The sequence below is a fragment of the Bubalus bubalis genome, chromosome 20, assembly GCF_019923935.1.
Source record: "Bubalus bubalis isolate 160015118507 breed Murrah chromosome 20, NDDB_SH_1, whole genome shotgun sequence".
Lineage (NCBI taxonomy): Eukaryota > Metazoa > Chordata > Mammalia > Artiodactyla > Bovidae > Bubalus > Bubalus bubalis.
In genome coordinates, this window is record NC_059176.1 from 5,701,180 (window position 1) to 5,725,250 (window position 24,071).

The window sequence follows — 24,071 nt, forward strand, 5'->3', positions numbered from 1 at the left end:
ATCAATAAAAGGTAACAAATTTAGGTCCTCCTTGTCCTAACCATCCACAGCTCCTCAGGGATAATAACCTGTTAAGATTTTAGCATATATGGTTCCAAACCTTGAAAACTCTTTCAGAGCAAAACATCACTTGAACTTGGATGTGAAAAACCACCATTTATTTGCTGCACATTCCACTGTTTCCCACCTTTTGAAATACGAGTTGGGAGCAGGTTGAACAACTATGTTTTGAATAATGTATTTCAGATTTGATTTAACCAATTCAAACAAGTAGTGGCTTAAAGAAGAATGGGGTCACTCTTCATGTGCCAATACAGACGGCAGAATAGGTACAGGTGGACACTTGGTGACATCTGAATCCGAAAAAATAAAAAAAATATTTTGAGAAATTTAGGTACAGAAATAATTGCAAAAAATTTCCAAGGAATATGATTTTATAATTTCAAATAGTAATTCTTCTAAGTGAAATAACAATAGCTTCAGTTTAAACCAACTTCAAGTAATCTGTTGTCAGGGTTTGGCATTAAACTGGTATTCAATAAACAGCTGTTTGAGGGTGAAGAAAGGATGTTTGCTCTTTGTCTTAAAGTCTGGATGGACTGGAAGGTGGACTCTGTGGGTTTCTAAAGTAAAACAAAATAGTAAAATAAAAAAAAAACCCAAAACAACACCTCACCCTCTTTCACAGGCTCTATTTCTTGATTTCTTGTCTTTCTTTTATTCCCTCCTTGGTAGTTCATTCACTTCCCCAAGCCTCATATTATGAAGATTCTAGCAGCTTTATTGCAAGAACGCTAGTCATATGGCTGACTCAGATTTCTGTGGCCTAGATTTTATGAGAGCTTTTCCCTTTTTCCCAGTGGTATTGTATTGATGCTATGTGTCCGTTTAACTTAAGCCATACGTTGTATTGTATTCCTTTCATTTAGTACTGAGTCCATACTCATGTTCAATTAGTCACTGTGTTTTAAGGTTTTTTATTTTTATTTTTTTTGCTTTTTTAAATTGATGTATCATTGAGTTACAAAGTTAAGATCCCACCCTGTGGCATGTGGGATCTTAGTTCCTCAATCACGGATTGAACCCATACCCCCTGCATTGGAAGGCAAAGTCTTAACCACCGGACTACCAGGAAAGTCCCTAGTCACTGTTAACTTGAAGTTAAGATTCCCAAGGTCGGCCAAAGCCCTACTTGGTTGAGGGGCAATGCTAGTCCTTCCTTCCAAGGAGCTCTTCTTTCTTTCTTTGGATTTAAAAACTTTTTGCCATCATGATTTAGTTTTATGGGTTTCTACCACTGAATTTCAATAAAAGCACTCATCAACTGATGACTTCAGGTCAGACTTAATGAACAAAGGATACACCCATTCCAGCTTCAGTCTCTTGGTTGGCAGTTCTACTTTTGCTTCCAAATTGTAAGAATCCACTTGATCTTTGGGCATGTACATGGTAACAGGGCGTCCACGAAGAAACATTTTTACATATCCTTCTTCTATGAAGAGAACAAAGACATCAGTGAGACACCTTGGTGCCCAGGGTACCTGAAAAAAAGTTATATTTTCTCCATCCTTCCAATGCAAAAGTAGAAACGTTGCCCTTTATGTCATTTCTGATTAAAATCCTAGGGAAAACTAACTTAAACACAAACAGTTTGAAATAAAAATGTTCACCTTGTTTGCCTTTGACATTCTGCTTACTTAAGTAATGTGAGAAATTATAATAGGCAGAAAAGAATTAGACTCCAACAATTATTCTCCATGAGAGATTTTAGTGCCTATAGGTTCTTTATCATCAGGAGGGGGAGAATGCCACCCCAAAAAATTACAACTAACACAAGAAATCCACTTAAATTTTTTTTATTGAGTTCAATGGATATACAATTGCAGTATCAAAATTCATAAAATATCTTTCAATATTTAAATCGGTTTGTTATAGTGCAATGTAAAAATGTGTCTTTATGTATCTTTCACATTGGATAATTCAAGTGCAAAGGGCACAAAACCGGCAGAAGTACATGCTGGGATGCATGCAAAAAGGAAAATGCTCAAAGAAAAGCTAGAAACAGAAAAGAAAAGAACAAAAGACCCATTAGAGGGAGAAGCTGGGGAATAAACCTTTCTAGAACAAACATTTTTATAATAAAATCACTTCTGAATCTTTAATAAATTATAGGGATGAAAGTAAAATCCAGTAATACACCAACAAGGGGCCACTCCTGACTTTAAACAAAGATAAACAATCTAAGGTTTTCTGGCTACAGTTTTCAAGATATAATAAGGCCAAAGAACATGTCTTGTGAGCTCCTGATGAATTGTTTGGATTCAGAACTCACTGCATTCTGATGCTTCATTGCAGATCAAAGGACTGGGCCCCTTAATGGCATTTAAATCGGGCAGTTGGGGCTGTACCATAACTCAACAGAAAAATTATGCCCAGAGAGGAAACTGCTAAGGAAGTCATAAAATGATTATAACGTTGTAAGTACCACATTCGCAAATTAGTCTTGTAAGCCTTATTCCTGAGGATTTTCAGACAAAGCCACGTGCGATATTGCCTAAAAACTGAGAGGCCGTTGCACTTTTACGGTGTGTGTGCAATTCAGGTCTTAAATGCATGCATGTGACACACTCTCCACTCTGCATATTAAATCTGACTTTTAAGTAAAAACCAACATGTGTTCACTCCTGCCCAGTGTGCCAGCTGCTGTGTTCTGTGGTGCTCCTATGAGAGTGCTCCTCACTAGGCTCTATCCTCCCCAGTTCCACTGGGAGGAGCCCATCAGAGGCCTCCACCCCCTACCCTGGTCATCTTAGCTACCAAACCCATCAAGGCCCACACTGGATTCAGGATCCTTCTCCTGCTCTCCTACCTGCTGGACCCAGCGCTCTAACTGCCCTGCCCCCTCTTCCTGTATACGACATCACTGGCCACAACTGCCCCCCACCCTGGGGGTCCTTCTCTCTCTGTCTCTGCTACCTACACACCCACCCGCTCTGTGCATCTACCCATGCTCATCTCACCTGCCCCCTTCCCTTCCTTCATCCCTCAACCACATCTCAGCTCTTCAGATGGTGTGGCCATCACAACTGAAGACCCTAAAGGCACTCAGTAGATCAATGGAAGGGGGACAAAGAGGGGCGGGTGTGGTGGCTTAAATGACAAGTGATTCCATGAATTCCCTATGTAAGAGGGGAATCACGGAATGCAGATTCAGAATAAAGGGAATATAATGTCACCCTGCAGCACACACCAAAAATCCATATAGATGGAATATCTACTTGAGTATATCGTTATGTACTGGAAAAGTCCTTATGACAGGTTTACTTAATGGGCAGATCTACATCACTGGACCGAGAAGAAAAGCTCTGGAGTTAGCCTTGGCACTGTTCTGGACAGCTAAGTCAGACATTCTACATCTTAAAAAAAAAAAAAAAAAAAAAAACCGCAGCGAGGGAAAGCAATCTTTGCTTGCTTGTTCTTTTTTTCAGGCATGTTAGGATAACAGCACACAACCCCCAAACCCAGAGGTGCCACAGGGAGCGGCCAGCAGCGGTGCAGGTTCCAGAAAACGGGGCATCCAGGGCTCGCCCTATAGCTCTCTTAACATTCATACAGATTTTAAAAAGAGTTCTTGTCATCAGCCAATCATCACCGAAGGTCTAGTTTTTAGCTCCTCAGTCAGACCCGCCCGAGTAAATGCTCAGGACTGCTTTGAACGCCCAGTAAACCCATGTGGTTTGCATCACAAAGCATTTTCATACAAGGAGGGTAGCTGGTGGCCTGTATGAAAAGAGTTTCTGCAGCCTGGGGCGCAGCTTTGCTCAGAGAGCTATGAGGCTTCAGAAATGCCGCCTACCTTTGCAGTGCGTCACCCGGCGTTTCCCTTGGGATTTCGGAGACAGAGACAGAAGTGCTGGGTAAAGAGATGAGGGGGCACTGCGAGAGTGACTGGCCTGCCTGCAGGGGGCGCTCTTGAGCCCCCAGGCCCAGAGGCTCCCCCGCCCCCACGGCTAGAAAAACCTGGACACATTTCAGGGGTTCTGACAAGTGTACACCAGACCTACTCTGCAGGCTGAGGGCGATTACATTTTCAGTGAGTAATTTCATGCTTCCTGAAAATGAAATGAATATTGAGGCACATGCGCATAAATAGGAAAGTCTGACTCTCGTGTTTCGATGCTGAACTTAAGGGGGGGGGAAAGAAACTTGGAAAATTAAATGAATTTATTTAGCCCATTGCACAAAATCTTGTCAAAGATTTTGCATTTTTAAGTATGCTTTCAAATAAGCTTACTATCCTAAAAATAGCAGCTCCCTTATTATAACACGTGTTAGAAAAGATACATGGAAAGATATATATGGACCATTAGTTGGCAGTTTAGGAAATCACAGGCAGAAAAAGAAAGTCGCTTTTAGATAAAGTTGTAACTGGATACATCAGAGACTTTCCCTTTCAAGAGAAACGCAAATGCTGGTGATGGGAGAGCCCCCATTAGTAAGGAAGGGGCGAGAAAGGCAACAGGGTGTTTTAACCGAGAAATTTCATGTAACAGCATGTCACTCTTTCTCCTTATGGATGTCTCTTGAATCTGTTTTAAATGGGGGCAAATGAAGGGTTTAGTCTTTATGACCCTTTTCTGGGTGGTCTCTAAGTGATGTGAGTCGCCAGACCCCCAGGTACAGGCTGATAGTGAGCACTCAGCCCCCAGCCCCTCCACACAGACCCCCGTGTTCCGCCCATCCCAGCTGCCCCTCAACAACCACTTTTACTGCCCCTCAGGTACCGCGGTGAGTAAGGGGCGCCCGCACTGGCATTCAACCAGCCTTACCTGCGCTGAAGACCGGCTCCTTGGGTTTGCTGTGGAGACAAAACCAAAATAGGTTTTATTTCTTTCTAAATTTATGTTTAATTGGAGGAAAATGGCTTTTATAGCCTTGTGTTGGTTTCTGCCATACAACAAGGCAAATCAGCTTACGATATGTACCCTTTTTAAAGCCTTTATTGAATCTGTTACAACATTGCTTCTGTTTTATGCTTTGGTTTCCCCTGCCTGGAGGCATGTGGGATCTTAGCTCTCTGACCAGGGGTTGAACCCACATCCCCTCACTGGAAGGCAAAGTCTAAACCTCCAGACCACCAGGGAAGTCCCCCAAAACAGTTCTTAAAGGGAAGCATGGGCTGGTGGTTAGTCTCAGTCACAGAAGACCCCTCACCCACTAGCCACACTAGTTCGTCACACAGATGCCGAGTGAAGAACGTATGTTAAAAAGAAACACAAAGCCACGTAACCGCAAAGAGGAACAGCGTAAACAAAAATGCTTAAAACCAAGTGCCAGGGATGACAATCCCAACTTTATCACCAAAGCTGTACTTTTTATGAGAGCAAAGAAAGGTTTGGAGAAGGAAAACGCGTGGTTAATCAAGACGGGAACAGCCCTGCCTAAATGCGTAGCAAGGTTTGTTTTTCTTCCCCACGTGCTTCTGGCAGATTATTTGAAGAACTGACTTAAAACTAGCAAACTCCTGTCTCAGGGGCTTTGGCGAGAGAACTTTAGCACCAGGCTCCTGAAAGGGGAGGAGCTAAAGAACCTCTTGATGAAGGAGGAGAGTCAAAGAGCCAGCTTAAAACTAAATGTTAAAAAACTAAGATCATGCCATCAGGCCCCGTTACTTTATGGCAAACAGAAGGAGAAAAGGTGGAAGTAGTGACAAATTTCCTCTTCTTGGGCTCAAAAATCACTGCAGATGGTGACTGAGGCCATGAAATCAGAGGACAACTGCTTCTTGGCAGGAAAGCTATGACAAACCTAGACTGTGCTGAAAAGCAGAGACACTACTCTGCCGCCAAAGGTCCGTACGGTCAAGGTTGTGGTCTTCCCAGTGGTCACGCACGGTTGTGAGAGCTGGACTATAAAGAAGGCAGAATGCCAAAGAATTGATGCCTTCGAACTGTGGTGCTGGGGAAGGCTCCTGAAAGACCCCTGGACAGTGTGGAGATCAAACCAGTCACTCTTAAGGGAAATCAACCCTGAATACTCGCTGGAAGAACCGATGCTGAATCTGAAGCTCCAGTATTTTGGTCATCTGATGCAAACAGCCAACTCATTGGAAAAGTCCCTGATGCTGGCAGAGATTGAGGGCAGAAAGAAAAGAGGGCATCAGAGGATGAGATAGCTGGATGGCACCACCGATGCAAAGGACATGGACTTGGGCAAACTTTGGGAGATGGTGAGGAACGGGGAGGTCTGGCGTGCTGCACTCCATGAGGTCGAAAAGAGTCAGACACGACTGGGTGACTGAACAACTCCCAGGAGGATGGCTCCTGGGGGGAAGATGAGGGGGCAGGGGAAAGGACGGAAGAATAAGGACTATTGGGGTGTGGCCACATCCTGGGACATGGGGGGACCTCACTGTCTCAACCATGGGAGACCCCATGACTGCACCTGGGAAGCCAGATGCCCACCCTGTCCAAGGGCACACCACGGACGGGCTGAGGTCACCCCTAGGGGCAAGCTTCCCATAAGACGGCCTGCCTGGGGAGTCCCCCACCAAGTGCAGGAGGGCACGGTCTTCCCCGTGACAACCGGACAGCTGCCCATGGGAAGACTGCCACCTCATGCCAGACAGGGGAGGGGACCCCCAAGGATGGCAGGAAGTGAATCCTGTTCAAACACAGAGCCAGCCCTTGAACTCAAGTCTGCAAGACTCCAACGCCCACGCCGTCCTCCATGGTACCCACCGCCCGCTCCTGCCCCCCGCTTCCCAGAATACCTCCCACTTTAACATATAGAACAAGACACAGTAAATAAATGAAACCCACCCCCAAAATTTTGGGATTCCCTTGTAGCTCAGTTGGTAAAGAATCTGCCTGCAATGCAGGAGACTCGGGTTTGATTCCTGGGTTGGGAAGATCCCCTGGAGGAGGAAATGGCAACCCACTCCAGTATTCTTACCTGGGAAATCAAATGGACAGAGGAGCCTGGTGGACTATAGTCCATGGGATCGCAAAGAGTAAGACACGACTGAAGCGACTAAAACCACATCCACCCAGGGGGGCTGGGAGGACCATGGTGCTGCAGAGGCGCCTGCATTTTCCAAGTCTGCATAATGAAACATGCAAACCAGGGCAGATACCACCCTCATGCCACTTTTCTCCTCTATTTTTAACTGGGGATATGCTGAGAAACACTGCCAGCAAAAACTGCCCTTAATCCCATGATGTAACAGATGACAGCATTTATTAACGGCCTTGATTTTCAGTTGATATTATGCCATATATATGGGAAACTCTTTGCTGATGCTTTGAAAGGGGTTTAGTGTGTCTCAAGGAGGTGGATCTGCTATGGGGCAAGATTTCTGAACACGAGCCACTGGTCACTGAAACAGTACTCTGTGGGTCCAGCACACCTTTAACACAAAGCCTGCCTTCCACTGGCCCTGAAGGCCCTAAACAACATCTATGGACCCCGACGTTTTTCTAATCCCATCTCTCTCTCCCCTCAGTCATGGAGTTCCAGACGCTCTGTCCTCGCTGTCCTGTGACTGGGTTAGCACCTCCCGAGCCAGGCGTGGACCCCAGCTACCCACCCCCTGGACGCTGCCCCCTCCCCGCCAGGGACAATGCATGGCTGGGCCTGTGCTCAGATCCGCCCTGTCCTGCTCCTCACACCCTGCCCATGCGTGCGTGCTAAGTCGCTTCAGTCATGTCTTGACTCTTTGTGACCCCATGGACTGTAGCCCGTCAGGCTCCTCTGTCCACGGGATTCTCCAGGCAAGAATACTGGGGTGGGTTGCGATTTCCTCCTCCAGGGGATCTTCCCCACCCAGGGATTGAACCTGGGTCTCTTCCGTCTCCTGCGTTGGCAGGCGGGTTCTTTACCATGACCACCACCTGGGAAGCCCAGATTTATCTTCATTATCATGTCTCTCCCCATCAGGAGGGAAGCCCAGAAGGGCAGGGATTGCTGTTCACAGCTGTGACCCAGGGCCTGTAACAGCCTTCAGCTGCTGACTGGAAGCTGGTAGGGTCTGGAGCCCTCCCTGCCTCTGACTTGGCTGGCCCTGTGGATCTGCATCTGGCTGGGTGGGCTGGGGGCGGGGGCGTGTCTCAGTGGCCCTGGCCCCCGCTGCCCCCCACCACTCCCCGAAGTAGTTGGTGCTGCCCGGTGCCTGATGCTTCCTGCCATCCTCCCAGCTGGTGCTCAGGCTTCACCACGCCCTGCCCTACCAGGGCCCCTCTCAGGGTCCTCGTCCCTCCTTCAGGGCAGCTGAACAGCACCTGGTTCCCATGAAAGGCCCAGTGTAGAGCATCCTTCAGGAACTACCATGCCTGGGCTCTGAGAGGGGGGCTTCAGGACTCTGTCCTACTCCCTGGCTGTGTGGGAAGAATGTGTGTGTGCGCGTGTGTGTGTGAGCACGCATGCACGAAGGTTCACCTTGAGCCTGGGGCTCCCGAGAGTCCACCCATGCCAGTCCATACCACCATGCCAGTCCACACCCAGCCTCGCAGGATTCTAGAAGCTTTCAGCTGCTTTCCTCCTCTTCCTCCCATTCCTCCTCTTCCTGCAGCTCTGCAAAGATTTCAGCAGTGGTCGCAGTCCCACCTAAGAGGGGCCTGTCACTTGTGGGGTTGGAGTTCATTGCATCACTTAGTGACCGTGGCTCTATGGTGGGCTTACCTGGCTTGTTCTTGTTATTGGAGGGAGTGACACTCATGTGATTTTTTTTTTTTAAGTGGAAGAACAAGTCTTAACTCCAAATTTTATATCTTATTAGATTCAAGGACACAAGAGGAAAAGCTAAAACAGATCTCTACAAAGCACATCCACCAGTGAGGGAAGCTAGGCAGGGAATTAGAAGACAGGAAAGCTATTTTTTTTTCCATCATGACTTTGATCACGGAAGTAGAAAGATGCCGAGTCCGTGACACAGATATAAGCAACCCAGAACCTTCCCAAGAGATAGAAAAGAGCAATTACGGATTATGTTTATCTTAGAGAACATTCATAGGCGAATGTGAACTCCAAATATAGGGAGGCTAGTGGAATTCTGATGCTGAAGCACCGTAAGAAGATGGATAAAAGATCTCTGTTAAAAGATCAGAAAAAGGCAGCCTGAGTGTTATCAGCTGGAGGTCACTGAGAAGTATCAGGTACTGAAGTGCCCATAGTTCTTCAAATCCTGCTCTAAACGATGGGCTACCCTTTGGGTACCAGGCATCCCTGGTGGCTCAGATGGTAAAGAATCTGCCTGCAATGCAAGAGACCCTGGCTGGATCCCTAGGAAGATCTCTTGGAGGAGGAAATGGCAGCCCCCTCGAGTATTCTTGCCTGGAGAATCTCATGGACAGAGGAGCCCGGCAGGATACAGTTCATAGGATCACAAAGAGTTGGACAGGACTGAGCAACTGATACAAAGTGTGTTTAGGAAACATACCATTGCTACGTTTCATTATTTTAGAAAGTTAAATTTCTATAGAAAAATATACTATGAATATATTTACTTTAGAATCCATGATCCCTGCCAACGCACCACCCTCCTGAAAGGCAAGAGGCCAGGGAAAGGGCCTATTCCAATCACGAGTGCCTGTCTTATGAATGCAAACCTATAAAAGGACAATGAATCTTCCCAACCGCGGACAGAAGGGAAACCCACAGAGCCGATGACGACAGTGATCCGAAGTTAAAGACGCTGTCGCCCCAGTCAACATCAGCTCACGGGAGCCGGGCGCCCATCACCTGTCCGATCCTGAACTCAGCATCAGTAGAGCTGAGAGTGAGCTCCTCAGTAGAGCTTCAGATCCAGCACGCTGGAAACACGCCCGGGCTGTGAACCCACTTGGACCAAGAGACGACCGCCTCTCAAGGTGTTATGTGGTCTGTCTCCGGTCACCCACTCCGCAGAGTGAGCTCCAGGGAAAACTGAAGTGGGTGACTTCACACAGCCTCTGCAGCCAGGGCCTGGTCCCCAGGGTGGCGTGGGGGGCGGGGAGGGGAGCAGAGTGAGGCTCCCTTCATGCCCATCCAAGTCCAGAGTCAGCACTGATGGAGGTGCAGGATGGAAGTGCGCCCACAGGGGCGGAAGGATATCCATCCCGGCAGGCAGACCCTCATCTCTAGGCTTGTCTGGCATTAGGCGGCCGGGGCCAGTGTCTCCTAAAGGAACAGTGGTGCCGTCCGGTGCGGTTGTTTTTTTTGGCAGGAAGGCGATCTGCTGAAAAAGCTTGGCTTAGCTGTACTCTGCCTAGGGCGGGACGGTTCAGGAGACTCTCTGAATGACTCCTCCTCGTATAAGCAGTACCGGGGGGTCAGAGGGGGAGGTGAGGTCACCTGGAGCCTTCCCCAGACCAGTAGCTGGATCTGAAGGCAGCGAGAGGAAGCCAGACAGTGGGCACAAAGAAAAGCTCCCACCGGAAGCTGCGAGTTCACACCCATGAAGTGGCTATAACCGCCCAGGACCAAGTCACGTGGCACCAAATCCCCGTAAATAAATATTCAGTGTGGACTTTGGGCCCCAGGGCTGTCACAAGCGGCTACTTCCCCCTTCATCTGCTATAATTCAGATGCCGCACTGCAGGCTGGGTGTGTGTCAGGGGAAGAGAGTCCTGCCAAGAATTCGTTCAGACTCGGATGCAATGAATATTCCCAAACTCTAGCCCTGTGGTGGGATCTGCACTTAGCACGTTTGTGAAAGTGAAAGTGTTAGTCACTCAGTCCTGTCCGACTCGTTGCGACCCCATGGACTGTTGCCGCCAGGCTCCTCTGTCCATGGAATTCTCCAGGCAAGTATACTGGAGTGGGCTGCCATTTCCTTCTCCAGGGGATCTTCCCCACTCAGGGACTGAAGACAGGTCTCCTGCATTGGCAGGCGAATTCTTTACCATCTGAGCCACCAGGGAAGCCCTAGCATTTTCATATCTGTTACTAATTTACCCCAAAGTCCTGAGAGCAGGTCTCTGCCACATGGGTGGCCTGTGTAACAGGGCACTCTGGGAGACGGGGATTCGGGAGGACTGAAACGGGCCAGATGCTTCTGAGAAGACATGCTTGCTTCAGAAAATGATTAAGAAAGCCTGGTCGAGGAAGACACTGTTCCAAAGTCAAACTTTTTTTTCCCCTGAGACTTACTCATCTATAAAAATGGTACCTCCCAGAACACAGTACCGTGACTCCTGAAAATGATTTCACTTGATGGAATATAATCCCTGTTGGAAGTCAAAATACTCTGCTACGTAAATGATGATTCTTTTATAAACTGCCCTAAGTAAGCAGCTTTTAACTATAATACAAGTAGGGTCATTCAGGAACTATAGATTTAAAATATTTAGAAGTCACTATTGGGGTCAAAAACTACTGCTTCATAGACATCTCCAACCAATACTTCAGTTTAACACGGCAGAAGGGGCAGAGATTTTGAAGTCAGCTGGATTCGTGTTTTATTTGGGCAAATCACTTCACCTCCACAAACACTAGATTCTTTCATCTATAAAACAGGACCCAAAGCACTGTGAGGCACAGGGTAATTGCAGGATCAAATATAACATGTAACAAAGTACTTAACATGTGGTTATTAATTAATATCTTCCCTCTTCCTCCTAATTTCACTGACAATAACCTACATGTATTTTTGAGCTCCTCACCTAACAGCCTCAAAACTGAAACAAAATAAAGAATATCAGTGCTTATATATTTTAACATTTGTTAAAAAGTAAATGACCCCTTGGCTTAAAGACTGAAACAATCTTTTCATTAAAAAAAAAAAAATTCATTTAAGTCACCTCATTTCCAGTGTAAATGTTTTAGAATCCAAATGTAGTGTTAAAATCACCCACCAATAGGTGGTGCTATTTGCATAGTTCTTAAATGATCATAGTTTTAACAATTTAAGTATATGGGAAACATTTTTTCATTCATTCAGTGAATGTTTGTTTGAGCACTTACTGTGTGCCAGACCTGTGCAAAGTGCTAGGAATACAAAGAAGACAAAAAAAAGACCCAGCTCTTTAATGCCCTCCTGAAGCTTAAAGGTGTAGCGGGTGGGGGGAGGGTGGTGATGCCCCTGGCAGGTGGGGAGGGAGTTACACAGTTAATGTGTGTGTTAGTCGCTGAGTTGTGTCTGACTCTGCCACCCCAAGGACTGTGGCCCGCCAGGCTCCTGTACCCATGGGATTTCCCAGGCAAGAATACTGGAGTGAGTTATCATATCCTTCGCCAGGGGATCTTCCTCACCCAGGTATCAAATCCACGTCTCCTGCACTGTAGGCGGATTCTTTACCATCTGAGCCACCAGGGAAGGAACAAAGCAATCTGGAGGGCGGCTAACTCAGACCGGGGCTCTCAGGCAGGCTTCCCAGAGACGGGCATGCCGAGTCGGGTCTTGCAGGATTGGCTAGAGCTCTCCTCTCCCTGCCAGGCCTCCAGACACATACATACGTCACTAAGGACAAGGGGAGCCTCCATGTACTAACTGTTAGAAGCTGTCACTCACCAAGCTGTGCATTTGTTTGATTTTGGGCTTTTTGATTTTATAATACAATAAAAAGATTTTTCTACACATGCCGTCTTCTTACTTAGATTTGCGTTACTTTAATGAAGACGGAGTTTGAACATCTTTTCCTTAATTAATTGGCTATTTGTACTTCTTTCTCGGTGAACTGCCTCTGCTCACACCTTTTACCTACTTTCCTGTTGAGTTGACTGTCCTTTGCCTTCCTGGTGTGGGCAGCGACCTTTGGAAATGGAGGACATTGACCCTTTTCAGCTGCGGGTGTCAATTGTGTCTGTTGAGAGCACGAGTCTTCGTGGGCTGCTCCTTTCCACTTCCCGCCATGCCTCATGCTGTGTCCCGCATACAGCAGGGGCTCAGTGAGTCAAGCGGTGCTGGGAAAGTGACTGAATAAGGGGGCAGAATTTGTGAGGTCTCTAATGGAAGTTGGAGAATTCTGGAATGTCCTGAAGAAGAGAGGCACTCAGGATTGAGGACTGGGGTGAGAAAAGCTGTGCAAACATCAGCCCAAACGCTAGAATGGAGAAGGCAAATAACAGTGGTGACTATCACCTATGGAGTCCCAGGGGTGGCAAGCCCCATGCCAAGGGTGCTACCGACGTACACTATCTTGTTTAACCCTCACAGCAGCCCTGGGCGGTGGATAGGGGCTAGTTTTCACTGGTGCTGAGAGGAACCTCAGTGAGATTAAGTAACTAGTTCACAGTCCCAGAACAAAAGTGGCAGAGCTGGGATTAAAACGGATATGGCCATGACGCTCCTTAAGCCTAAATTCTTCCTGTTATATTGGCTGGGGTAAAAAAGATACATTCAACAAATACTTATTGGGTACCTACTGTTCATACTGTTCATACTGTTCACTGCAAGGAGATCCAACCAGTCCATTCTGAAGGAGATCAGCCCTGGGTGTTCTTTGGAAGGAATGATCTTAAAGCTGAAACTCCAGTGCTTTGGCCACCTCATGCGAAGAGTTGACTCATTGGAAAAGACTCTGATGCTGGGAGGGATTGGGGGCAGGAGGAAAAGGGGACGACAGAGGATGAGATGGCTGGATGGCATCACCAACTCGATGGACGTGGGTTTGGGTGAACTCCGGGAGTCGGTGATGGACAGGGAGGTCTGGTGTGCTGCAATTCATGGGGTCGCAAAGAGTCGGACACGATTGAGCGGCTGAACTGAACTGAATTGAACTGTACCTACTAGGGCTTCTCAGGTGGCGTTAGTGGTAAAGACTCCTCCTGCCCATGCAGAAGACGTAAGTGATGTGGGCTTGATCCCTGGGTTGAGAAGATCCCCTGGAGAAGGAAATGGCACTCCACACCAGTATTCATGCCTGGAAAATTCCATGGGCAGAGGAGCCTGGTGAGCTACAGTCCACGGGGCCACAAAGAGTCAGACACAACTAAGCGGCCGAGCACCTACTGTATGCCAAGCATTGTTCCAGAGGTTGGGCTGGGCTGACTGGACTAGAAAAGTTTTCCTGATTCCCAAATGCCCAATTAAAGTGCATTCATCTAGGTAAATGATGGTCCTCATCTGAGAAAATGTTGTAAGAGTATATTTCCTGACACAAAGGCATGCTTACACAGCCAATGAAAAAGAGGTTACAAAATGTATGCAGAAGAATATAATTTATGTAAAAATTATATACACACAACACCCTAGAAATAACGTCTGGATGGAAACACAATAAAATGGGAGCTGCGAATCCTCTGACTGCCATGATTATAGAGGGTTTTCCTTTCCTCTTTTTGTATATTTGGATATCCCCAAACACAGGTTACCTTGTGTAATAGTCAATTACTTCACAGGGGAAAATAAATCCTGCTGGGGGAAGTGGGAGCCAGTGTTGGCAGATGTGGATATCAGGGCACAAGAGAGGGTGAGCAGCCAGTGGATGAAGGACTTGAACCCAGGTCGAACATTAAGATTTAGATCCCACCATCAGTGATGCTCAAGGAAAACCAAAGCAAGGCTGAGCCTTAAGGACCTGACAGACTTCATTTTCTTGGGCTCCAAAATCAGTGAGGACAGTGACTGCAGCCATGAAATTAAAAGATGGTTGTTCATTGGAAGAAAAGCTATGACAAACCTAGACAGTGATTTAAAAAGAGACATCACTTTGCTGACAAACATCCATACAGTCAAAGCGATGGCTTTTCCAGTAGTCGTGTACGGATGTGAGAGTTGGACCATAAGGAAAGTTGAGTGCCGAGGAACTGATGCTTTAGAATTGTGGTGTTGGAGAAGACTCTTGAGAGTCCCTTGCACAGCAAGGAGATCAAACCAGTCAATCCTAAAGGTAATCAACCCTGAATATTCATTGGAAGGACTGATGCTGAAGTTGAAGCTCCAATACTTTGGCCACCTGATGCGAAGAGCTGACTCATTGGAGAATACCATGATGCTGGGAAAGATTGAGGGCAGGAAGAGAAGGGGTGACAGAGGATGAGATGGTGGGATGGTAGCACCCACTCAATGGACATGAGTTTGAGCAAACTCTGGAAGATGGTGAAGGACTAGGAAGCCTGGTGTGCTGCAGTCCATGGGGTCACAAAGAGTCGGACACGACTGAGCGATTGAACAACAAGGACCTCCAGGTGTCATCCAAAAAGACTGTCTCCACTAGTATGGAGAAAAGGGGACCCTCCTACACTGTCAGTGGGAAGGTAAACTGTGGAGCCACTATGGAGAACAGCACGCTAATTGTTGCTGCTAAGTCACTTCAGTCGTGTCCAACTCTATGCGACCCCATAGACGGCAGCCCACCAGGCTCCCCCGTCCCTGGATTCTCCAGGCAAGAACACTGGAACGGGTTGCCATTTCCTTCTCCATATGCATGAAAGTGAAAAGTGAAAGTGAAGTTGCTCAGTCGTGTCCGACCCTCAGCGACCCCATGGACTGCAGCCTTCCAGGCTCCTCCATCCATGGGATTTTCCAGGCAAGAGTACTGGAGTGGGCATGGAGGTTCCTTAAAAAACTAAAAGAGAGCTATTATATGACCCAGCAGTCCCACTCCTGGGCATATATTTGGACAGAAGTATAATTCAAAAGGATAACGCACCCCCATATCCACAGCAGCACTATTCACAGCAGCCAAGACATGGGAGCAACCTAAATGTCCATCAGCAGATGAACGGATAACGAAGGCGTGTTCGTGCATGTGTATATACACAATGGAATACTGCTCAGTCATAAAAAAGAAAGAAATCACGACACGTGCAGCAATATGGATGGACCTAGAGATGATCATAATAAGTGAAGTCAGACAAAGACAAATGATATCACTTATACGTGGACTCTAAAATATGATACAAATTGAACTTATCCATAAAAAAGAAACAGACTCACAGACATACAGAACAGACTTGTGGCTGCCAAGGGGAAGAGGGCAGGGGAGGGATAGACTGGGAGTTTGCAATTAGCAGATACAAACTATTAAATCTAGAATGGATAACGAACAAGGACCTACTGTATAGCACAGGGAATCATATTCGATAGTAATAACTCTTGTAATAAACCATAATGGAAAAGAATACATACATTATTGTACTTATATATTTGTTTTTGTTGTTCCTTCACTAAGTCGTGTCTGCCCCTTTGTGACCCCATGGACTGCAGCATGCCAGGCTCCTCTATCCTCCACTATCTCCAGGAGTCTGCTCAAATTAATGTCCATTGAGTCAGTGATGCCGTCTCACCTTCTGCCGCCCCCTTGTTCTTTTGCCTTCAGCCTTTCCCAGCATCAGGGTCTTTTCCAATGACTTGGCTCTTCCCATCAGGTGGCCAAAGTAATGGAGCTTCAGCTTCACCAACAGTCCTTCCAAAGAATATTCAGGATTGATTTCCTTTAGGATTGACTGTTTTGACTTCCTTGCTGTCCAAGGGACTCTTAAGAGCCTTCTCCAGCACCACAGTTTGCAAGCATCAATTCTTCAGCAGTCAGCTTTCTTTATGGTCCAACTCTCACATCCATGCATTACTACTGGAAAAACCATATAGTTTTGACTATACAGATGTTTGGCGGCAAAGTGATGTCTCTGCTTTTTAAAACATTAGCTTTCCTTCCAAGGAACAAGCACCTTTTAATTTCATGGCTGCAGTCTGTGCACAGTGATTTTGGAGCCCAAGAAAATAACATCTGTCACTGTTTCCACTTTTTCTATTTGCCATGAAGTGATGGAACTGGATGCCACGATCTTACTTTTTTTTTAAATGTTGAGTTTCAAGCCAGCTTTTTCACTTTCCTCTTTCACTCTCATCTAGAGGCTCTTTGGTTCGTCTTCATTTTCTGCCATTAGAGTGGGCATCGTCTACATATATATGCATAACTGAATTACTTTGCTGTGCAGTGGAAACTAACACAACATTGTAAATCAATTATACTTCAGTAAAAAGAAAAAGCCTTCCTCATTGGAGGCTGAAGTTTCAAGAAGGATGGAGCTGAGTGTCCCGCTCACGGTTCTGGACCTCGAAGCCTGGATAAAGCAGCCAGCTGCACACACTAAAGGCCATCCAGGGCAAGTCTGCACGTGGTAGGCGTCCTCACGGTTTTGAAGCTTTTTTCATATTTGTTGACTCCAAAGATGGGCAGTTTGTGTGTTACAACAAGGTTTCCAGCAGATGGCCGTAACATTTCTTACTTGAACAAAATCAGCTCACGCTGCAACAACTTTTTGATGGAAACCAAGTGTCTTGCTTACAAAGTTGATATACCTTATTCCCTTCAAAATGACAATGGGGGAACCAGTTGGATAATTGAAACATTTTATCAATCTGGCAACATTAACTGTACATTCTAAATAGTAGCTGTTTTCCTGTCTGATATGAAACACTTAAAACAAACAAACAAAACCTCTTTCTTGGATTAGGCTACCGGCTACATTAGATAGTACAGGTTGTTTATCAGAGTGTTACTATCAAGTCCCTATTTAAATTTAATAAGTACCTCATTATGACACAAATCACTATATAAATAATTGTTAATATTCACAATATACCATCAATAATACATGAGGTATATATTACATTGCTGAATACTGCTTTTGTTCTTATGAAAATTGTGTCAGTGCAAAGATTAATAAGTGCTGTTAAAATTCTGTGGCTCACTGCAAGGAAAATATTTTAAAATGTTAACTATTCTAAGATAAAAGTCTAAAGCATCACAAGAGAGACTGTTGACTCCCGTGACCATTTCCAAAGGAAATGAGATACATGAGTAAGAAGACTGAGACCACCAGGAAGAACATAAAACATGATGATTATTCAATAAATTAATGTATCTTAGAAAATGTAAATGTTTAGGACCTCAAAGCACTATTACTTTATGTTTGACAGTAAGATCTATACAATTGATAGGAAGTGGCTTTATATTTGTTGTGATTATTATTACAGAGACACAAGAATGCTGAAAGGAGCCTCTTTCTCATTTTCACCAAGTGCCAGGTGTGCTAAGACAGCTTTGCATATGGTGTGTAGTAGCTGTGAGCTTTACAGCAAATGGTTTGGGGCTGATACAAGTTCAAGCACTGCCTGGTGTGAATGACTTGCTTCTTCTCTGAATCAGGACAGACCCAAAGTCACAGCTCTAAGGTCACCCTCACTCACTCGTGTTCTGATGAGCTTTCCTGGGGGTCTCAGCGCTTGAACACCAGTTCGTTCTGATGTGACATTAACAACCGTGAGAATGTATGGTCAGTCCTCTGTGTCTGCATCCAAGGGATCAAACACAAGCATAAGAATCCACGGTTGGCTGAATCTGTGGATGCAGAACCACTAACTGAAGGACTTGAGCATCCATGGATTTGGGGATGGGCGTGGGGGTGGGCTCCTGGAACCAACAGCCCTTGGACATCCTGGGGCGACTGTATAATACTTTATGTCTCCCCAGCCAATTAGAATTTGCCAAAATCCAGGTTGTACTCATAAGAGTGTCCAGTGGATGTAAGTTAGTATGTGTTAGACTGAATAAAGACTAACGACTTCGGACGTCATCCACCACCTTCATCTTACAATCGGGGAAGATCAAGTTCAGAATTTTGGAAAGCCTCACGAACTATATTTTCCCCCAACAAGCCTTGATTTACAACAGCTGCCATTGCTGAGTGCCAAGTGCTGTGCTGGGTGTTTTCTTACCAGTTAGCTCTCTGACAAGATTCAAGGGCATTAAGATATAAAATCCTTCATTCACAGAGGGGTAAAAGCTGAGGCTCAGAGAAGTGAAGTGGCCACGTTTGTTTACAAACCCAGATCTTTCTTCTACTCCAGAACCTGTGTCCCTTCCATTACATCTTGCTATGTGTAGTAATCTCACATGGACAATGGGTTACAAGGTAAGACCGTGGACAAATATTTGTGTGTGATGAGGAAGAGGTCGTGCTGTCTTAGACTACTGAGGACCATAATGTTTAAAAGCGGAATTGCACTTTTCCATCCCTTTCTTTGCCTGCTTTAAGCCCTGGAGACTGGGCATTGATCCATAAGACTCCAGCTCTGGTTTGGTACAAGTTCCGGGCAACTCAAGAGAGAGGCTCTTGATGGAGAATGGAACGGAAGGATGAAGGGAAGTGGACAGGCCGTGACGGATGCACCAGCTTGACCTTCACCTCTATTGCTTCTAGCTGCTTCTTCCTTCTGTCTGAGTTACCACTGCCATCATTTCCATGGGTCCCTAAAGGCGTCTGCCAGTACCAGCAATGACCCACAGAAGGCAGGAGCTTTCTCTCTGAAACTCCTTAGGTGCAACTCAACCCGTTCAGCACTACCCGTGGTGTTGCTGTTGTTGAGTTGCTAAGTTGTGTCTGATTCTTTGTGACCCCCTGGACTATAGCACACCTGTCCTTCACTATCTCCCAGAGTTTGCTCAGATTCATGTCCATTCAGTTGGTGAGGCTATCTAACCATCTCATCCTCTGCTGTCCCCTTCTCCTCCAGCATCAGGGTCTTTTGCAATGAGTTGGCCCTTTGAATCAGGGCCCTTTGAATCAGGTGGCCAACGTACTGGAGCTTCAGTTTGAACATCAGTCCTTCCAATGAACATTTAGGGTTGATTTCCTTTAGGATTAACTGGTTGGATCTCCTTGCAGTCCAAGTGACTTTCAAGAGTCCAGCACTACATGGGTCTCAACTATTCTTGGGATCTAACAAGACAAGGAACTTATGTTTAAATGGCCATGTTCAGTTGCCTGAATTATTTTTAGAAAATGATTAGTAAATTTTCCCAGTCCTTCATTTCTAAATCAAAATTTCCTGGCATTAAAAAAAAACAAACAAACACCCTTTGTAAATATCTTTCATGGAAATATTTACCCAGCATACTGAGCTAAGACATAGGACTTAAAAGATACAACAGATCTGGAGTTTGCACAATGCAGATTCTTTCTGGAAATTCTTAATACAAATCAGATGTGCAGAGAAGGAGCCAAGTTTTTAAGAACTGCCTAGAGCTCGACATCTCAGGTCAACTTCCAAGCTTACCCTCAATTCAGAGAAGCCCACAGGCCGCCCTGCATCCCCCACTTAAGGCCGCCCTGCATCCCCCACTGACTCCTGCTCTGCTGCTGCTGCAACCACTTGGCCTCATTTCCAGGTATTATCACCCAATTAGCATAATCTTCTGATAAGAAGTCCTAATAGTCTAAATTAGACAACAGCCCCATGTCAGTGGTTTTGAGATTGTTAATTGGCTGTGGATTTGACCTGCCAGAGACAAGAGAGGTGCTTGCAATCTCTTTATACAAAGCATGTCTTTTAGGAATAAAACCAAAAAAGAGCTTAAGCTTCTTTTACAGGACTGAATCAGAGTGGACTTACAAACTTGGAACTTTTACAGCCTGTGGGTTGGAGTCCACCGCTTTATGACTAAGCCTTCTCCTTACATGAACATTTGGAAAAAAAACAAAAAACAAAACATGGTTAGCCTGTGAAGCTGAAATTTCTTCCTAAGCTTTGCTCAACAGAGAATACAATTTAAAGCACGATGTTTAAAAAGAGAGAATAAAGTATGTTGAGTAGATACATACAGAGAAACTGTTCTCATATACACAATACATTCTTAGACGTAAAACAAGCTGTTAAAATGCCCCAAATTAGCTCTCACTAATAAAATGTTGCTGCTGCTAAGTCGCTTCAGTAGTGTCCAACTCTGTGCAACCCCATAGATGGCAGCCCATCAGGCTCCTCCATCCCTGGGATTCTCCAGGCAAGAACACTGGAGTGGGTTGCCATTTCCTTCTCCAATGCATGAAAGTGAAGAGTGAAAGTGAAGTCGCTCAGTTGTGTCTGACTCTTAGCGACCCCATAGACTGCAGCCTACCAGGCTCCTCCATCCACGGGATTTTCCAGGCAAGAGTACTGGAGTGGGGTGCCATTGAGTTTAACAGGGAGTTATCATAATCCATTATAAACCAACCTCAAAGAAAAAGACTCATGAAACCAGAAAGAAAGTGGTTCCTATTTCTGGTGTTAGCTCGATATTAAAAATAATTTCTGACAAATCATGCAATTACAACTTTTTACCCAATCTGTCATAGAAAATATTGTTGACAAACTTAAGCCACTAAAGTTAACTTTAAAATGGCAGCTGAGAGGGACTTTCCTGGTGGTCCAGTGGTTAAGAATCCACCTTCCAATGCAGGGGACACGGGTTTGATCCCTGATTCAATGCAGGGGACACAGGTTTAATGTCACTAGGCAGCTAAGCCTGTATGCTGCGACGACTGAGCCCTTGTGCTCTAGAGGCTGTGTTCCACAACTAAAGAAAGCCGGTGCACAGCAACGAAGACCCAGTGCAGCCAAAAAAAAAGGCAGCTGAGAGCATTAGAAATATAAACTGTCCCACACTTTATCAATTCAGAAGCTTCCCAAATTCCATGGAGTTGATACTAAGCAAGTTCTCAAGAACGCCTCCTGCATGCATAGGGAGTCGAAGTCACAGTTCTCCACCTGGCTGGTTAACTGGGGTGAGCTGTGACCAGGAGCTGTCTGCCGAGCCCACAGTGACTTCCGGAGAAGGCGCACGAGCCACGAGGGCTCCTCGCTTATGTGCCGGTTCGGGGGGCCTTCAGATTCACCGCTGGGGAAGAGAGGTCACATGACATCGGAACGGCAGGAACTGTTGGGAAGACGCCCCTTACCTTTCACTGTTCTTTTTGCCGCTAGAAGAACTGCTGGTGGATCCTGTGCGGTTCCGGTTCCCTTTGGAATCCCCATAGCTTTCCCTTCGACCGCCAGGAGATACCCGTTCAGATGAGCTGGTCCTCTTGACGGTACTGAAAGTGCGAAGGGAAGACAGTGAAATGAGAGAGAAGTCCTTCCCGGAGTGGTTCTGTCCTAGCGCTGAATGCGAAAACATATACATAGAACATCCTATTTCCATGTGGATATTTAAAAGATAGACTGGTTCTAAATTCCTTACTACAGAGATCAAAAATTTTTTCAGAATGTCACTTGAGATCTATGCTTCTTGCCTTTGTAAGGGTTAGTGAAGTTCAAGGTCATCGGGGAAGTTGAAAGGTACCAACTCCAACAATACCATGAGTATCAGTACCATGAATATTCATGAGTACCATGAATACCAGGGCCTTAGCGGGAGGTGACCCCGCCCTTGTGTAGGCTTCAGTCTAGACCAGTGCTGCTCAACCAGGGGCGACTCTGCCCCCCAGGGACACTTTGGCTTGTCACAACTGGGGGAGCAGGGAGAGCGGCTACATCTAATGGGTGGACGCCAGGGATCTAATGGGCCTAGCGGCCACTGCTACAGCTAAGTCACTCCGGTCGTGTCTGACTCGGAGACCCCATGGACTGCAGCCTGCCAGGCTCCTCTGTCTATGGGATTCTCCACGCAAGAATACTGACCCACTTAGAGCGAGTTGCTGTGCCCTCCTCCAGCAGATCTTCCTGACCCAGGGATTGAACCCACGTCCCTTGCATTGGCAGGTGGGTTCTTTACCACTAGTGCCACCTGGGAAGCCCCAAATACCCTTCTAAAGCCCAGGAGAGCACTACGACAAAGCTGGTCCAGACCCAAAGGTCAGCGGTGCTGCTACTGAAGAGCTCCGGTCTAAAGGCACACGTGGGACAAACACAATCCACTCTCCGTGGGTTGCCTCGTTTAGAGGGGGCCCCATGCAAGTGCTTACTTCCTTCTGTATAACCAGAGGGCCTAGAGTAGTTGGAAGACTGCTGTGGGATATCTAGGGAAGACTTCCTGAAGATTGTGAATTTCTGGGAGAAAGAAAATGAGTGCCTTGGATATGTTGCAGTTACACAATAGGCGGGAGCCTGTCCTAGGAAAAGGGATACCCCCTGCACAGTAACCCACAGGGGTGAGGGGTCAGTTAGCCAGGGCAGGGGCTGTAGCTTGATGGTCTGCTCTTGGAGCCTGGAAGCGTGCTACAGACAACCTGTAAAGTTTTTTTTTTTTAAATCTTCATCATCAGGTCATATGTTTCCTGAGATCTCATCTCATTTATCATTCTTGTATTCTGTGCAGAGTCTAGTAGAGAAGCTTGATAAATATTTATTAAATGAAAGGATGAAATAAATGAAACAATACATGGGAGTGTCACACCGACAAAGGAGCACAAGGAGATGCCATCATTTAGCACCTGCTCCGTGAGAAAAAAAAAGAAGGGTGAATGGAGGAGCTGCCCCTGGCAGGACTGTGTCGGGGGGGTCTGGTGTGGATGCAGAGAGTCGAGGTGCAGGTGGGCGAGAACATAAGTCTGCAACCAGGAGGGGCTCAGGACACCAATGTCAGCGGGGGTTACTGAACCACGGACGCAGAGGGCATCTCCACGCCGGGAAGGAGAGGAGATGGAAATGAGGAGAACCTTTGTCTCCTGGAAAAGAGAAACGAGGTGGACGAGGTGGGCTGAAGAACTGCCATGGGAATCTCAGGAGGCAGAGAAACCTGGAGAGACCAGAGAAGCAAGAACCCAGGGAGGACAGTTAAGGTGCTGGGGCTGTGGGTGGAGGAGGGGACCTTGATGATGGAGCCTCAGAGGCTCCAGTGAGCACGGAGCCAGGAGAGGGTGCATGGGACCTAAAGTTCCATCAGGAGGAGACAGGAGCCCAGGAGCCCGAGACAGCGAGGCTACTACTGCTGGGCTGGATGTGCCTTCCTTTCTCACAATGAAATAGCACAGAATGGGCAAGAGTTTTGCACATGGGATGCCCCCAGTCTTCCCTTCATTCCCTTTTCCTTCTCATCTCTGCCTTCCTTCCAGCCAATTTCAGTCCTTCCTCTGTCATGTCCAACCAGTCAGTAAAGAAGCTCTTAGCATGTTTTTTTAAAACTGTAGGGTGTTATCGGTTTTTGAAAAAAACATCTCGTTCTCTGACTGAGCAAACATAAATAAGACGAGCATGATCACAATGAGTGGAAGACACTTTCTGCCTAGGCTCTTCGGTCACCGAGGAAACTCTGAATTGACAGCACCGGGATCTCACAGCTGGGATCCACACGGGTGTGCCTGAAGAGCACAATGTGAATTTTTAGAAGACTCAATTTGAGGACAAGGAAATTACAGCTCTTGGGAGAGCATTCCATTTCTGAAATTTAGGA

General features: G+C 46.3%; 1 protein-coding gene across 10 annotated transcripts in view; it reads right to left on the reverse strand.

Annotated features, from left to right (window-relative positions):
• Positions 1–24,071, reverse strand: part of EML1 (EMAP like 1) — a 196,809-nt gene that overhangs the window by 32,859 nt on the left and 139,879 nt on the right. For 6 of the 10 annotated variants that reach the window (XM_044933192.2, XM_044933196.2, XM_044933190.2 and 3 more), the window contains 4 exons: positions 21,640–21,774; positions 4,830–4,858; positions 3,857–3,913; positions 1,363–1,492 (listed from right to left, as the gene is read on the reverse strand). In XM_044933192.2, the coding sequence (XP_044789127.1) occupies positions 1,363–1,492; positions 3,857–3,913; positions 4,830–4,858; positions 21,640–21,774 (351 nt within the window). The remainder of the gene's footprint in view (positions 1–1,362; positions 1,493–3,856; positions 3,914–4,829; positions 4,859–21,639; positions 21,775–24,071) is intronic. The other 4 variants (XM_044933194.2, XM_044933193.2, XM_025271667.3 and 1 more) reach the window with 2 other exon arrangements.